This window comes from Dipodomys merriami, unplaced genomic scaffold (genome assembly GCF_024711535.1).
Source record: "Dipodomys merriami isolate MVZ:Mamm:240054 unplaced genomic scaffold, mDipMer1.0.p SCAF_48, whole genome shotgun sequence".
Classification (NCBI taxonomy): Eukaryota; Metazoa; Chordata; class Mammalia; order Rodentia; family Heteromyidae; genus Dipodomys; species Dipodomys merriami.
In genome coordinates this window covers 6,756,153-6,773,193 of record NW_027206046.1, presented here as the reverse complement: position 1 = coordinate 6,773,193, position 17,041 = coordinate 6,756,153, and the positions used below count along the sequence as shown (strand labels likewise).

The 17,041-nt window shown below is 39.3% G+C and overlaps 1 protein-coding gene across 3 annotated transcripts in view; it reads right to left on the bottom strand.

The window, feature by feature from the left end:
• Positions 1-16,755, bottom strand: part of Ice2 (interactor of little elongation complex ELL subunit 2) — a 42,154-nt gene extending 25,399 nt beyond the window's left edge. For 2 of the 3 annotated variants that reach the window (XM_069995268.1, XM_069995271.1), the window contains exons 1-9: positions 16,668-16,755; positions 15,146-15,282; positions 13,376-13,480; positions 9,947-10,196; positions 8,198-8,317; positions 5,516-5,653; positions 4,572-4,688; positions 4,253-4,412; positions 2,994-3,175 (exon numbers count right to left, since the gene is read on the bottom strand). In XM_069995268.1, coding sequence (XP_069851369.1) covers positions 2,994-3,175; positions 4,253-4,412; positions 4,572-4,688; positions 5,516-5,653; positions 8,198-8,317; positions 9,947-10,196; positions 13,376-13,480; positions 15,146-15,186 — 1,113 coding nt within the window. In that variant the 5' untranslated portion in view covers positions 15,187-15,282; positions 16,668-16,755. Of the gene's footprint in view, positions 1-2,993; positions 3,176-4,252; positions 4,413-4,571; positions 4,689-5,515; positions 5,654-8,197; positions 8,318-9,946; positions 10,197-13,375; positions 13,481-15,145; positions 15,283-16,047; positions 16,184-16,667 lie in introns of those variants that run through there. The other variant, XM_069995270.1, reaches the window with a different exon arrangement.
• Between the last annotated feature and the right edge of the window lie 286 nt (positions 16,756-17,041).

The window sequence follows — 17,041 nt, the reverse complement described above, 5'->3', positions numbered from 1 at the left end:
AGTCAGATGTAAAAGAAGAAAACATAAAGAGTTTGAAAGGGCCTTATGACATACACATTGTAAAACTATTGAGGAAAATGGCAAACAGAGAAAAACATATAAACAGATATAAGTCAGAGATTATCCTTAAAACTTCCTTAAGGAAGTGTAAGAAAAACACTGTCATATTTATTTATTCTCTTTTTTCTTCCCTTTTTTTTTGGCTGATCCTGGGACTTGAACTCAGGGCCTGAGCGCTGTCCCTGAGCATCTCTGTGTTCAGGGCTAGCATTCTACCACTTGAGCCACAGCGCCATTTCTGGCCTTTGAGTAGTTTATTGGAGATAAAAGAGTCTCATGGACTTTCCTGCCCAGGCTGGCATGGAATCACAATCCTTGGATCTCAGCCTCCTGAGTAGCTAGGGTAAAAGTTGTGAGCCACCAGTACCTATCTTTATTCTTAAATTTCATTTCTTTACTTCTTCAAGGTTTTGCTTGCATGTCCTATCCTCAGGCCTTCTTCGTCATGATTATAAGAGCCCATCTCCATTCATCTCAGTTTCCTTTGCTTATTCTACTTTTCTCTACAACATTTATCACGATTTTTTGGGGGAGGGGATGAGTGGAGGAGGGCTGTTGGTTTGTTTTTTGTTTTGGTGCTGCTTATTTAATGTCCTCTAATATTAATGCAAGCTCTGAGACTTTGTATTCTGATATTCATGGCTGTATCCTCAGTAAATAGAAAAGAATCTCCACTCAATAAAAATTTGTGGAACGAATGTTTTTCTATAAAAGGAATACTTCACTTTAATAACCATATTGAAGATATTTTAAAATACACAAAGTTAAAGCAGATATTTATACAGTACCGAGCATTATTCTAATGCTTTACACATATTAACTCATTTAAAACCAAACAACCACGTTAGTTGCTATGATGCCCATCTTACAGATGTGTGAACTAAACAGAGAGATTATATCATCAGCTGATGTTGATACGTATACTGAACAATGTTAACAATCTGGCCAAATACTCTCTATACCAATGAAACTCACTGGTTCCTTTTCATACTTAAGAACTCTTGGATAAGAACAAATTAAAACCGTATATTAGTCACCACCAAGATCACCACATCACAGAGCTGTTAACACCCATGCTACAAACAACTGCTTGCACACTTTAAGGGTTACAACTGTGCAGTTAAGGCTCATGATAACCAAGTCAAGTAGGTATTGTTCAGCTTTTCATTTGTGGAAAGAAAAGGAAAAAACTAAGGCTTGTGGAGTTCAAAGTCCATTTTAAGTTTGAATGTAAAGACTGAGAAGTCTTCTGCATCGGTGTTTATTTGTAAAAGTACAATCACATTCACCCAGACCTCAGGACTGAGGGCGCTCTAGTCTACAGACAGACATCTATTGCTACTCGGTCCCCCAGTGGTACGTAAACATAGTGAGATTTGTACATGCAGGTAGAAACATTTTTTTAAAACAAATAATTAACTACATTTGTTTTTAAGCTTTCAAAAGTCCACATTTGTAACCTTTAAGAAAATGGATCTGTTACCTAGTTGGTCTCATTTTGTGACCTTTGTAAGTCATTCTAGGATTTGACATTGGGATAAGTCTTTGGAACATAACCAAGTATTTTATAGCTGTGCAACATACACTTCACAGATGACATATGTAGGCTTGATGAAATGAGAATTTGCTTGTTGGGTTTTTTTTTGCAGTTAACATTTGGTACATTTGGTGTACATTTATATGCACTGTGTAGTGATCACTAAGGACACAAAGGTTATCCATCATTTCAACCGTGTATCATGTCTTCGTTATGAAATTATTAAAGTACTCTCTTCTCATTGTTCAGAATTGTAGCTACAGTCTCTTTTCTGCATAACAGATCAGCAGAACTTACGTCTCCTAACCCAGAACTTACGTCTCCTGACTTTCCAGACTTTTTACTGGTGATGCAATGTTTCCCAACCCCCACTGCTTAGCCTCTGGTAACCACATTTCTGATTTTTTTTTTTTTTTGGTTGGTCGTGGGGCTTGAATTCTGGGTCTGGAGGCTGTCCTTCAGCTCAAGGCTAGCGCTCTACCACTTGAGCCACAGTGCCACTTCCAGTTTTCTCGTAGTTTATTGGAGATAATAGTCTCATGGACTTTACTGCCTGGCTTTGAACTGCAATCCTCAGATCTCAGCTTCCTGAGTAGCTAGGATTACAGGAATGAGCCACCGGCACCTGGCTACAATTCTGCTTTTTATCTCCATCAGGTTAGCTGTTTTAGATTTCACAGAAGTGAAACCATGCATCCTTCCTTTGTACGTAACTGCCTTAGATCACTAAATATTCTGATCTGCAGGTATGTCCATGGTGTTGCAAATGAGAGGATTTCCTTCTTTTTAAAGGTCCAATAGTATTCTATTGTATTGATAGACCACGTTTTCTTTATCCATTAGTGGACACTTGGATTCCATATCTTTGCTACTCTGCAAGCAATACAGGAGTTCAGGTATCTCCTTTATCTTTTTGAAATATGTACATTGAAGAGTGGGATTGCTGGATCCCCTGGTAGTCCTATTTCTCATTTTTTGAGGGACCTCCATACTGTTTTCCAATAAGGTTGTAATGATTTACTGTACCCTCACCAGCATTGGTCTCTTTGATTACATCCATCCTAATCAAGAGGAGATGTCATGTCATTGTGGTTTGGTTGCATTTCCCTGACGATTAATGATAGTGAACATTTTTCATATACTTGTCAGCTGTCTGTACATTTTGTTCTGAGAAATGTCTATTCAGATCATTTTCCCATTTAAAAAAACTAGATCCATTTTTAAGTGCAAGATCAGAACTATCATATCAGCAGTGGACCACATAACGTTTTGGTACATGCAAACTGTATTCTAAAGACAGAATTTCTACCTAAGTTCAGAGACTTGCAAGAAAACCTTATGTCTCAAAAAGATAAACAAGTCCATTCTCCTGAGGGAGGAGAATAGCATTACATACGTCCATCTCAGGCACAGACTCTTCAGGTTTGTCCATGAATACTGCAGAGACTGGAACTGATGTGTTTTTGGACATCATACATTTTAATGGAACTTCATGAAAGATTTGATTTCTCTCTCTCGTTGTCATTTGCTTTGAGGGAAGTGGTGAATTAATATAAATGACTTTAACTGGTTTGGAACCTTAAAGTAGAAACAGAAGCAAAGGTGTAATTAGTATTTAGTAGTTTTTTTCTTGTTTTTATTTTTACCATAGTGGTAAAAACTCAAGGCCTCCCGCACTACCACTTAAACATAGCTCTCGTCTTTTGTTCATATTTTGTTTGCTGAGATAGGAACTTGCTAACTTTGCCTGGGCTGGACTTGAACTAATAATCCTGCTGCTTCGACCTCCTGAGGAGCTGGCATTACAAATATACACCCATCAGACCTACCTCCAGGTACTTTGATTAAAAACAAAAAACAAAGCAGAAGGATCAATAAACAGACACATTGGATAAGGAATGTTGCACATGTCTCTTGTTTGCTGTTCTTGGATGAGAGGATTTTCAAATCCTTTAGAGATTTAATTGAGAAAACCTAAGTAGCAAGATTTCCTTTCTAACATTGGGTAAAAAGGGTTTTCTAGTTTTCATCAATATACTCATTATTTGTGATGAAATTCTTACCACAGAGAACACATTACATTTAAGTCTAATTTGTACTTGTTTCATTAGTTTTTCACTTATTGTTATTTGTGATGTTATATTTAACAAAATTGAACGTAAAAGCCACATAAAATAAACATAATCCCTAACAATGGGGAGGGATAGTCTTGAGTAGAGGAAATAATGTGCAAACATTAATTTTATTGTCAAAGGAGAGACTATTTAGCTGATTACAAATATAGACTTACATTAATTCTGATTTCCTTTAACAGACAAGGAAATAAGTCCTAAAAACTCACCCACTGAAGTAGTACTGTATTCCTTTGGTCCAGCAAAAGACATTAGCCTCTCATTATTTCATGTGGTCTGGCCACACTAACTCACAATTACTTTTTCTCTTTCCCTCCAGGTGCTACAGATCTAAACTTCATTCAGGAGTCAATTTTACTATACCTTTTATTTTTAAAAACTCTTGAGCTTAAATATCAACTTTACATTCTCCTTAAATTAAGATTTCATTCGTGAGTCTGGCAAATGACCATCTCTATTTGGATGGCTAAAAATGGACTGTCTTAACACAAGAGAACATTACTTGACATTAAACTCCACAAACCTGCAACAGGCACTAGTTGAACACATACTGGAATTTCCCACTGTTCCTTGTAGCTTGGTCCATGGTTGTTTAGTAATGTAAATAATGATTGACTAGTGAGAGCGATCTGAGGATGGTACCTTGAAACAAGCTTCTCAGCATTTGGATCTTTACTGATATCCTGAAAAACAAGTGGTTACTTTGTTACACTCATTTAAATGTATTTGATGAAGTAAATGAAAAGAAGGGAGAAAAACCACATGGGGACTTGGGAACCCTCAGGCTGGGTCTGCAGAGGCAGAGATTCCTGTGGAATACCAAAGCCCATTTAAATACTTACCGAGTGCATAGCTTCAGCGATTTGTTTTGGTATTTCTGTGGAAGACATATCATCTTTTGAGAGGTATAACTTTGCTGGCATTGAAGGAAATACTGTTTTCACAAATTTTACATTGCCCTAAATAAACAACAACAAAAAAAGAATGCACTGTTACAAAAATCCTAATTTATTTTCCCCCTAAAAACAGTAAATTTCATTGTAGGAAATCCTTAACTAAAACTCATCATTCTACTAGATTCAGATGTCAAATTTAGAACCTTTCTTTAAGCCAAGATATTCATTCATGTTTTTGGCTCACAACAACTACAAGAGTGTTTTTGTTGTGATCTTTTTCAAAGTCCAAGAGAAGGGTTTCATGGAGTTTTGCATGCAATTCCATTTTCTCTTTATATGAAGCATTAATCAAAAGGAGACAATGGAAACAAAAATAGTCTCTCTACACAATTCTACTATGTCTGTGAGCAAGTTTCTTTAAAACAAAAACAAAAAAAAACTTCCTGTTGGGCACTGGTGGTTCACACCTGTAATCTTAGCTACTTAGGAGGCTGAGATCTGAAGATTGAGGCTTGAAGCCAGCCAGGACAGCAAAGTCTGTGAGATTCTTAATTTCTCTTATCTCCAGTTAACCAACAAAAGGCGGGAAGTGGAACAGAAAAGCTAAGGGACATCGCCCAAGTGCTAAGTTCAAGCCCCAGTACTGGCATAAAATAAATAAAAATAAAAAGAGCTTCCTGTTTATACTCTGGAGCATTAAGGAAAATGGAGAAATGAGTGATGCTATTGTGTTTTTTCAAACACCAAATCTTTGTTTCCATAAAAAAAACAGATTTGTGTTACAAATTCAAAAGGTTACCTCATTATTACTCAAAATTTAACAATATGAATATGAAACATAGATGATGTCTGAGCCCCAATACCCTGTGCTTTCAATATGATGACCTTACCAACACAAGAAGGGTTTTTTCTAATTTCAATCCTATCTCGGTTCTGAATGGGAAGAATCCCATTAAGCTGGTAACTTCATGGAGAGAAAAAAATTCTGGGTACTTCTTTACTTGCTCAATGCAAGCTCTTAAAATTTGCTAGGAAACAAAAAGAAAAAAACTCATTAGTATTGTATTCCTCTAGTAATGCCACAAAATATTTTAGTTACATGTGACTATATATTGGGTCACTGCAAAAGATAGCTCCATTCCATTAGTCAGACTTTTAACAGTCCTCACATATTATATGCTGTTTATTTGATTTCATCTGTTAGTTTTCATAACAAATTTTTAACCTAATTTCCTAAAATACTGGCACTTAATCATACTAAAATTAGCAGTCTTATTAAAGTTTAAAGTTACAGGAGACATGTCATATTTTCCACTCTATTTAAGAAACTGTCCAAGAAATAAAGCCACATGAAAATTTCAACACAATGTACTGCACTGAAAGCAATTACATGAATGATTAGAAATAAGTATGTTTAATATTCTATAAAGGTTCCCAACTAGAGTGAATTAACAAAGTAGTAGTGTTCTTAGAGGTCATTGTAATTTACAATCTAAAAAGATAAACGAGAATGTTATAGCTAATTCAAATGATGAAGCACTCAGTGTTCCCTTCTCTTCAGTTTTCGAAATATTAATGACTAAACAGGAAGGACATACTATTCAGTTTTACCACGAATTATATTTCAATTGTGATAACAAGCAAACAACTAGGAAAAGCCTAATAATTAAAGCATACATTATCTTCTAAGGTACCTTTTTATTTCAACGAATGTTATCTTAACCTTTGAGAATATATTTTGGATTGCAAAAGCATGGAAATAAGTATACATTTATAATATATATCCCCACTCCTTTCAGATATTTGTAAAATATCTTGTTACAGATCAGTAACTTGAGGATATATTTTAGCTCTAGGTTTGTATTTCCCTCTCCCCCTTTTTCAGTCCTTATGCCTTAATATCTTTTACATTTTGCTCCCTCCATCTACAATTTCCAATGTGATTGAGGATATCATACTAATGGAGACTTGTGCATATAAAAACCTTAGACAGCCGGGCGCTGGTGGCTCACGCCTGTAATCCTAGCTACTCAGGAGGCTGAGATCTGAGGATCGCGGTTCAAAGCCAGCCCGGGCAGGAGAGACTGTGAGACTCCTATCTCCAATAAACCACCAGAAAAAAACCGGAAGTGGCGCTGTAGCTCAAGTGGTAGAGCACTCGCCTTGAGCTAAAGAGCTGAGGGACAGTGCCCAGGCCCAGAGTTCAAGCCCCACGACCGACCAAAAAAAAAAAAAAAAAACCTTAGACAATGACAAGCTCATATCTGCATAATAGTTTTGCTCCTCATTTGTATTAGTGGGCTGGAGGCTGGACTCACATGGTCCAGCCTGGCTAGCAAACATGAAACCCCAAGTTCAAAACCCCAATACTAGCTAGGCTCTGCTAGTTCACGCCTATAATCCTTAGCTACTAAGGAGGCTGAGGTCTGAAGATCGAAGCCAACCTAGGCAGGAAAGTCCATGACATTCTCATTTCAATAATCTATTAAAAAAAGAAGAGCTGTGGCTTAAAGCAAAAGAAGCTAAGGGACAGCACCTAAGTACTGAGTTCAAGCCCCAGGACTGCACACACACATTACAGAAAATCCAATAACACCAGAAAAACCCCAAAGAACTTGTGATACTAATTGATTCCACCTCTAATAATGGTCCCCTCATGTGGTAGTCATTACCAGGATATGTGCATGCAAAGGGAAGCATAACTAAGGGACAGGGGCTATTCTGCTCACAAAGTTATTGTCACATCACTCTTGGGAGTGATGACCATTACAGTGCTTTGTAATGGATTCCACACAATTCAGTACATACGAAGAAAGGAGAATCTATGGGCTTCACACCTATTCTCTGATAATACACTATCTAAAGTACAGTGTCTCTCACTTTACCTGTTGTTTCACTTTTGTTTGTTACTTGACATCAACCAACAACTGAAAATACTCAATGGAAAATTCCAGAAATAAGCATTTGTAAGTTCCAATAAGTTGTGCCTTGTTTTGTGTAGCACGGTAAAATCTCATGATATCTAGCTCATCTCGCTCAGGATGGAAATGACCCCTCTGTCCAGCATACCCACACTGTGGCTGCTGCCCACAGTCACTGAATGCCCATTTCACTTAACAGAGTGACCACTGTGGTACTGTAAAGTTCACAAAAGCCAGTAGTAGTCAGCTGCATACCTTGTTCACCTCAATTTACTTATCATACAGGCTCTGTATCACATCATATCAACACAGGAAGGATGGAATGCAGCAGTAAAGGATACTGTATTCATGTAAGTTTTGTGAGTATGATTGTTATTATTATACTCTTACTGTTCCTAATTTACAGACTTTATTATAGGGATGTACATAAGGGGAAAGGCACTTTTATAAACATACCAAAATAAACATACTCCAGTACACAATTTTGAGATGCTGTTATTTCTATGATTTCAACCCACTAAGAATCAAGGGGCTACATGTATCTTGTCTAAACTGATCATATTTATAGTTTCCTGTATTTGGGGCAGGATGGTCATAGTTTAAAATGCTGCTGTCTGTCACGTGGCAGTGGCATAAATGAATTTTGTTTACCTCTGTGAAAAGACGGGCATCATCAGAAAGCATATTATAATCCTGCGCACACTTCTTCGCAGAGTTCTGCAAAAACTTTAGGAATTCAGTCACTTCTTCATTCACATGCTTTTTCATGTCCTGATTTGTAAAAGAGTAGACATGTCTTGGAATAAGAAGTTCCATAAAAAACAAACAACCCCCCTCCCCCCCACTTCTCAACTACTGTTCTAATGACTTGGACTTACAAAAAAATTTAAGAAGTAAACCAAAGCAAAGCCCCAAAAGAAGTTAGTAAAAATTGCTATATAATAATAAGTATCTTTTATTAAAAATTCCAGGGACTGGAGGTTAGTGGCAGAGAATAAGCTTTGTATAAGCTGAGCACATATGAAGCACTTGACTTAATCCCTAACCACACACACACATACACACACACACACCAAATATGAACACTTTAAAAAGTTCCAGAAAACAAAATAGAAAACTAAATATGCAATACTACAATACATGATTAGGATTTCACAAATTTATTTTAGTATTTAAAAGAAAGTGAAGGAGGCAGGAATGTAGCTCAATGGTAGAGCACTTGGTCAGTATGCACAAGGTACTAGTTTATATCCCTAATAGAAAAATGAGTGACTGAATCATCATGAATAGGCATGTTATAAAAGACAAAAAAAATAGCTTAAACACATGAAAAATGCTTATTTTTATTAGCAATCAGTGCAAATTAAATTAAGACTAAATAAGAAATCACCATTTCCCCCATATCCAATTAGAGGCAAAAAAGGATAAATCAATTATTAGTGAAAATAGTTATAAAATACTACTTCACCAAATAGTGCTTTAAAACAGCTTTAAAAACATGCAAGGTGCTGGGCACTGGTGGCTCACGCCTGTAATCCTAGCTACTCAGGAGGCTGAGATCTGAGGATTGCGGTTCAAAGCCAGCCCGGGCAGGAGAGACCATGAGACTCCTATCTCCAATAAACCACCAGAAAACCGGAAGTGGCACTGTAGCTCAAGTGGTAGAGCGCTCGCCTTGAGCTGAAGAGCTGAGGGACAGCGCCCAGGCCCAGAGTTCAGGCCCCACGACCAACCAAAAAAAAAAAAAAGCATGGTGTCTGGCATGGCCATTTTAAAGAATTTATCTTAAAGAAACAATCATGAGTGTATATATATTTAGATTTTCAGCATAGCATCATTTATTTATAATTCAGAATTGAGAAAATTTATACTATTTAATAACTTAAAATTGTGATGGGTACAGGTGGCTCAACTCTATAAATCCTAGCCACTTGGGAAGCTGAGATCTGAGGATCAAAGTTCGAAGCTAATTCAGCTAGAAAAGTCCTTGAGACTCTCCAATTAACTAGCAAAAAGCTGGAAGTAGAGGTGTGGCTCAAGTGATGAGTGCCAACCTGGAGTGAAAAACTAAAGGGACAGCCAAGGCTCTGACTGTAAGTCCTGGCAGCAATATCAGCACCAAAAGAAAACAAAGCCTTAAAATTGTTACAATGCACTTTGTGAAGAATTATTGTAAGTTATTTACATTGAGCTGGACAGACAAGCCCAGAAGTGGAACAAATGTCTAAATGATACATAACAGAACCAACCAATGAATTAAAAGTACTACTTCACTATCAAACTCCCTACTTTTCCATTTTTGTAAATATGACTGCACCTAAAATAATAAAAGAAAATTTAAGATGAAAATACTTCCCATTTTCAGTAGATTTAACTATATCTGAAGAAGAGAATACATACCAAATACTGCAAATATTCACTTTTGTTTATACCAACGGTGTTGGAATTTGCTGGAATCTTTGCATATTTAACTAATAAATCCACATAAGTCCTCTGCTCTCTCTGTGAGAAGCGGGAGAAACGAGGGTAGGGAACTCTTGGTTTTGGAAGAAGAACCATTCCAACTTTCTCCTTTGTTTGAGGTGCTGAACTAACTGTCGGCTCACTTTCCATAGAATTTGCTGAGGCATTCAGATTTTCTCCTATACGTCTGGAAAAAAAAAATCAATAATTTACAGTGCTTTTCCCATGAAGATTACTCTCACGGAACTTCCCGGCTCTCAATCAGAAGGGAGAATGCAGTTGATTAACAGAGTAAAATAAACTCTGGATTGTTACCCAGCTCTGCCACCTGGGTTTGATGACAGTCATGCGGTGCTGACTAAGTCTTTTGGAGGAAAGGGTCACAGTGTAAACTCACCTTCCACTACCTGACTGACTAAAAGAGGGGAAACTTACACTAGCTATTCAGCTGATAGGTTTTTTTTTCTTTCAGTAAGAGTGGGAAGCCATTCTTGCCCTTATGTTTGTATTTGCATATTATTACAACACTTAAAAAACCACTATTTTCATTAGCAGACGTTTATAGGACAAGTAGGCTTCATTGTGGTAACTCTGTAGATGCATAGTGTACTTTGAACAAGTTCATCCTCTATTATCTTCTCTTTAGTCCTCCCTTCCTTCTCCACTTTTTAAACAGGGTTTGGTGGGTCTCATTGTGCTATCTCCATATGCATATACAAATACATACATACATACATACATCTATATCACACTCAGATCCTCTTTACCCATACTACCTGCTCCTTTCCCCATCGTTATCAACCCCATCAGTCAATCAGCCAGTTCCTCTTTAAGACTTAAGTCCCACCACTATCACTACCACCGCCACCACCATTATCACCATAGTCAGTGGTAGAGCACCAAGCCCCGCCGTTCAATAATAACTGCTGCATCTCACTGCATCTAGTGGAGCAGTGTCTATGTATTTACATATTAAAATCAGGTATAGGAAGTGGCGCTGTAGCTCAAGTGTAGAGCGCTCGCCTTGAGCTGAAGAGCTAAGGGACAACGCCCAGGCCCAGAGTTCAAGCCCCACGACCGACAAAAAAAACAAAAAACAAAAAACAAAATAAAATCAGGTATAAATCATTTTCCTTTCATGTGTGTATTTCTGTATGTGCAGGATGTGAATTCAGGGGCTCATGATCAGGCTTGTCTTGTCTACTCAAGGCCGATACTGTAGTATTTTGCCCACATATTCACTTCCCTCTTTTATGTGGTTAATTGGAGATAAGAATCTTACAGACTGTTCTGCCCAGATTGGCTTTGAACCATGATTCTCAGATCTCAGCCTTCTGAGTAGCTAGGATTACAGCTGTGAGCCACTAGCATCTGGCTGCTAATAATAATTTCTTTTAAATCAACTTTGTAATACTCTTCTGGTAAAAATTCCAAAATTTGCCAAGTTACTTCAGAAGAAGATTTAGGCCTCCACAATAAAACAAAATATTGACAACTTTCTTAGGGCTCAAACATGAATGGAAAAACTAACCAAAAAGAGCTGATCAGTTAATGGGAAAATAATTTTGGAAATTAAAGTTAGGAGGCTCAGGTTGATTTGGAAAATACAGGAAAAAGAAGACATATATACAGCTATGAAAGTTTCTGCAATAACTATAAAAATAAGCACATTTTAGGTTAACACAATGAATATTAACTGCTGATCTTGGGAGAAATGTATTCCAGCAAATTGATTTCTCACTCGGAAATGTCTGGAGAGCTATTCAAACCTAACGGTATTGTGTCCGTAGCTCTTAACAATTCTGCCTCCCAGCTGTCTCTCTGAATATGAGAACATGCCTGTCCTCCTGGCACACACTGGCAAATTTAATTAAGCTGCTGCAGCAACAAGATGCTGACTCAGATATGCCACCGTAGGAATGTCAAGAAATCTAGCGGCTTAAATTGGCTACATTCAGCAAAGACTGGAATCAAGACCATTTCCAAGTGCAGTGCTGTCAAAATCTTCATCAGGTGCAAAGCAAAAGCATCTGACAGGGTTTCTCTATCCACAGTTACAACATTGTATTTTATTCTAGCTGATAGTTTGAAGTTTCCTCCCTTCATTTTGTCAATGTTTTTTACTTAAGTTTTCTATGGGGGTGGGTGGGGGAAGCAGGATCTCTTACTATACTATATCTACTGGTTTGCTAGTCTCTTTAAAAAGAAGCATTTGGAAATGGTAAGTTTGGGCTCTCTCAAATCTCCCTGTTCAGTTTGCTTTAGATATTAAATGGGTTAAAGGGGTTTTGTTTTTAAAGGTATTTTCTTTCACCAGGCACCAGTGGCTCACACCTGTAATCCTTGCTACTCAGAAGGCTGAGATTTGAGGATCAAGGTTCAAAGGCAGCCAGGGCAGTGAAGTCTGAAACTTTATCTCCAATTAATAACCAAAAAGCCAGAGATAGAGGTGTGGCTCAAGTGGTATAGTGCTAGACCTGAGAGAAGAATCTAAGGGAAAGGCCCAGTCCTGGAGCTCAAGTCCTAGGCACCAGCACACACACAAAAAAAAAGAACAAACAAATAAAAAAAGCTACTTTCCCCAAATAGACTTAAAACTCAATCATAAATATCGATGACCAGAACCTTTAAATAGAAGCAAATCTTTATAGTGGCTATTTCTACATGAATGGCTCAAAGGATACATGAGTTTTCTCATTTATTGTTACATAAAACTTTTCATTTTTTTAAATATTTCACAGAAAAATTTAATAGCATATCAACTTTTCACTTTGTTCATGTGTAAAAACACAGTTCTACTGGTCCCTTTGTTTATAAACATGTATGGAATGCAGTCAAAGGAATGTGTTTTATGTTGAAAATTGAAGGCTAAATGCCTTTTTGTGGAGAGATAAGGGATGAAGTAAAAACTTTATATTGTTATTGCAAGCAGCAATGTCTAAGAGAGCACATACACAAAAGACTAGCTGAATTAATTAAAAATACATCCATACAGAAGTAATATGCAACCATTAAGACTGGAAATAAAATATTGATTTACATGTGTATATATATATTATATATTTATGTGCTCATTTTCTATTTTGTGCATATATGTATATATGGAAATAAATGGAAACTATGAATATAAATGAAATATAAATATTAATGAAAAAAGGAAAATAGTTTATAGCATTCTACAGTATTTACAATTATGATTCTACTTTGTATATATTTGTGTATATGGATAAGTGTTCTTGAATGGAGAAAGTGTTAACAGTACTTTTCTTCTATTTTTCACATTATAACTACAGTATGTTTAATAATGGACAGATACCAAATTCCAACAGTTACATATTAAAATTGCCAAATAAATGAAGATATTACCTGCTAGATAAAGTTAACAGTTCTTTTAAACTTGGAGCCATGGAATGATCTTTATAGTTTTCTTGAGAGAAAAAAGTCTTCAGGCCATTTTTGGGAGAAACATCCCTGTGAAACAGTAATGAACTTGTGATTTGACAGTCCAGTCTCGTCAGACACAGAAGCAAGATGAAAGAACTACAGTGTATGCTACATGCCCTCTAACCCCATTTTCCAGACAATCACCTCTTAATAGGTTTGATTTCATGTGCCCAATCTGGGTGCTTAGATTGTTATATTTCTTGGGAGCTTTCAGGCCAATTATGAATTCCTTCCATACCCCCCCCTCCAAATTCACCCTTGTTTTAATTGGGTAGTATTCAATTAAATAAGCATAAAGGTCTTTGAGAGTTAAAGACAAGGCTTATCTCGAACGTGAGTGTGTGTGTGTGTGTGTGTGTGTACATGTTTGCATGCTGAAAACACTTCCCAATGGATGTGTGTGTGTGTGTGTGTGTGTGTTGAACATGTTTGCATGCTGAAAACATTTCCCAACGGATTTCTGTTGCTTACATTACTGAACCAGGCCTAAAGACTGAATAGCCTACCTAAGTTTATTAGCTTGGCTTCCCTAGGTTCAATGAGAAAAAAAATAAAAAAGTGTGATTTTACCAATATTGCCTCTGAAGAGGAATATAGTTTTGTAAGGTAACTAATTGAGACTGGGTGAAGGAATCAAAAAATTTGAAAATGTTGAGAACCATTCATCTCAGGGGTCAGGAATGAGTGCAGTTCTGTGGAAAAGGAGAGTTCCAAGGGCTTTGATATTGTGCAAAAGCTCGAGACCATGTTTGGCTTCACAGTAAGATGTAAAAGTATCTTTGTTTGTAGCACTCATAAGAAACACAAATATGCATGCCTCTAAAACTACAACAGGACACTCTAATCAAACCCAGTTTCTGCCTGTCCCTTTCCCCTAGTGGAAAATTCTAGCATATTTCCCCAAACTCATCTTTGTTTTTAAAGGCCCTTCCTAAACAAACACCTATAACTAAGGATTAACAATAAAATTGGAATTTCTCATTTGCTGTGTATTGCTGTAAAGTTTATTACTTTGTAGTGGTACTGAATCTATAGCATCTCATTAATTTCTAAGGTTTCCATGTATCATTCCACAACAAGGTAGAAGGCTTCAGGAATTATGAACTCTATTAGGGATGGGAGAGCAGCTAGCAATAAACAAGTATTATTGAACATAGCCGTTTAATGTTTTCTGAGTCAGGAACTACTTTAAAAAATGTTTTAAAGGTGGGAGAAAGTGGCCTTGCTACTCAGGAAGTTGAGATCCGATCATCTCAATTCAAAGCCAGTCTGGGCAAACAAATCCATGAGTCTTATGTTCAATTTATCAGCAAAAAGCCAGAAGTTAGAGGTGTGCCTCAAGTGGCTGAGCACTAGCCTTGAGTGGAACAGCCAAGCAAAAGTGTGAGTTCAAGACCCAGTACTAACCAACACACAAAAACCCCAAGCAACCTTTTGTAACCTTTGTGTCCTTGGCTGGCTCAGTATGAAATGTTTATTATAATAATGTAAACTCGCAATTCTTGACTTTTTATTTGAGGAGTACTTGTCAACTACAACGCAATTGTGTTTAGTCTGTTACAATGAAAATAAATAAATCCCTTTTCATCTTCTGTTTCTTCCAGACCTCTCCAGACCAGAAACCTCCCCTTTCTCAGGTCAGTTACCAGCCCTGCTTCACTCTTCAGTGGATTATGGAAGAGACACACTCACCAGTTCAGTCTTGGTTCACCCATGCTCATGCTAGAACTCATCTTCCTTGATTTCTACTTAACTGTAGCTCACAGTTCTGCTGCCTGGCAGTGAAGGCTCCGAATGGAAGGTAGGATCTCTCCAGAGGCTACATTTAACTGATAAGAAAACAACAACAACGAAGATTAAGATCAAAACCAAAGGACTGGTCATGGGCTATTAGCTCAACAAGTTAAAGATCACCACGTGCTGGGTGCCAGTGGCTCACACCTGTAATCCTAGCTACTGGGGATTCTGAAATGTTAGGATCTCGGTTGAAAGCCAGCCAGAGCAGAAAGGTCCCAGTGAGACGCTGATCTCCAGTTAACCACTCAAAAAAAAACGGAAGTGGCTCTGGTAGAGTGCTAGACTTGAACAAAAGAGTTCAGGAGGGACACAGAGCCCAAGCCCTGAGTTCAAGATCTACCAAAAAAAAAAAAAAAAAAGATCCCTTGTTTGAAGTCTACTCTCCAATGACTGTGCCACCTAAAACACAATAGAGGCAGACAGATGTATGTTTTACCAGAGTTCTTGGGAGCAGCAATGAGATGCAAGAAATGTCACTCTTAGGACAGAGTTAGTAAAAGCCAGGTACTGGTGGCTCACGCCTATAATCCTAGCTACTCAGGAGGCTGAGATCTGAGAAAGCCAGCCCAGGCTTTGTGAGACTCTTTATTTCCAGTCAACTAGCAAAAAAACCCCAAAAAACAAAAACAAAAAACAGCCAAACCAGAAGTGGGGGTACAGCTCAAGTAGTAGAGTGCCAGCTTTGAGTGAAAATCTAAGGGGCAACACCCAGTTCCTGAGTTCAACTCCCAGTACAGGAAGGAATGCACACACACGTACAGAACCAAAACAGAATGGTACTCTCGTGGTTAACATACCACATCACCGTACGGTCAGGCGGTGCAGGTCTTGGCTCTCCTCCACAACCCTGCGGCTAAAATGGAACTGCTTCCATTTCCCCTGCCCTGACTTCTCTCGGTGATCGTCTCCTAAGTGATCAAATGAGCTTTTGGAGAAGTCTGAGGTTCTCGACCTCCGTGGGCAACCTGGTGTGACCCAGCCTGCCCCTGGATTTCCCACACAGCCTTCCCAGTGCCTGCTGCGGCCGGGCCCAGCATGGCCGAGCGGCCTCGCCAGGCCCGGGAAGGCTGGCTGGGACCGCAGGTTCGAGGCTTCCGCCCGCAGGTGAGCTGGGCACGTGGCGCGTGGCAAAGCCGGGGGTTAGGGGGCCCCGGGGGGGAGGGGGGCGCCTCTCACACTCGGACCCGGAGGGGAAGGGGCGGTGAGGGCCACAGGCGTGGCGGAGGGGGGAGCGGGAGAGCAGGGCGGGACGCGCGGGCAGTGGGAGCGGACCACGCCACGGCCCCGCGCGGGAGGAGCCAGGCCCGGCCGCCACGCCTCCTGCCCCGGGCCCCCGCGTCCGCGCCCGCCCGCCCGCCCGCCCGCGAGCCAACGCGCCCTCGGCGATCTGGGGGTTCGGGGCCGCGGGGCCGCCCACCTCGCCGTCCGCAGCGCCACGGGACCCCGCCACGGCGTTCCCGCCACTCACGCTCCGCCCCGCTCAACCACGCGCGCGTCCCCGAGCCTGGCCGCGGCGACTCGGCCCTGCGCGATGACATCACGAGCGTACGCGCGGCGGGCGGGGCTTGCGAGGCGTATAATCAAAGGGCGGCTCCGCTCCCGGCCACGCCCACTGCAGGTGGAGCTGGTTCTAGTTCTAGGAGAGGAGAGGAGAGGAGAGGAGAGAGAGAGAGAGAGGGAGAGAGGGAGAGAGAGAGGGAGGAGTAATACAGCCCTAGAAAGAACTGAACAGATTTGATGGTGAACAGATTTTTTACTTCCTCATGCCACCTCCTCATCTGTAAAATATAT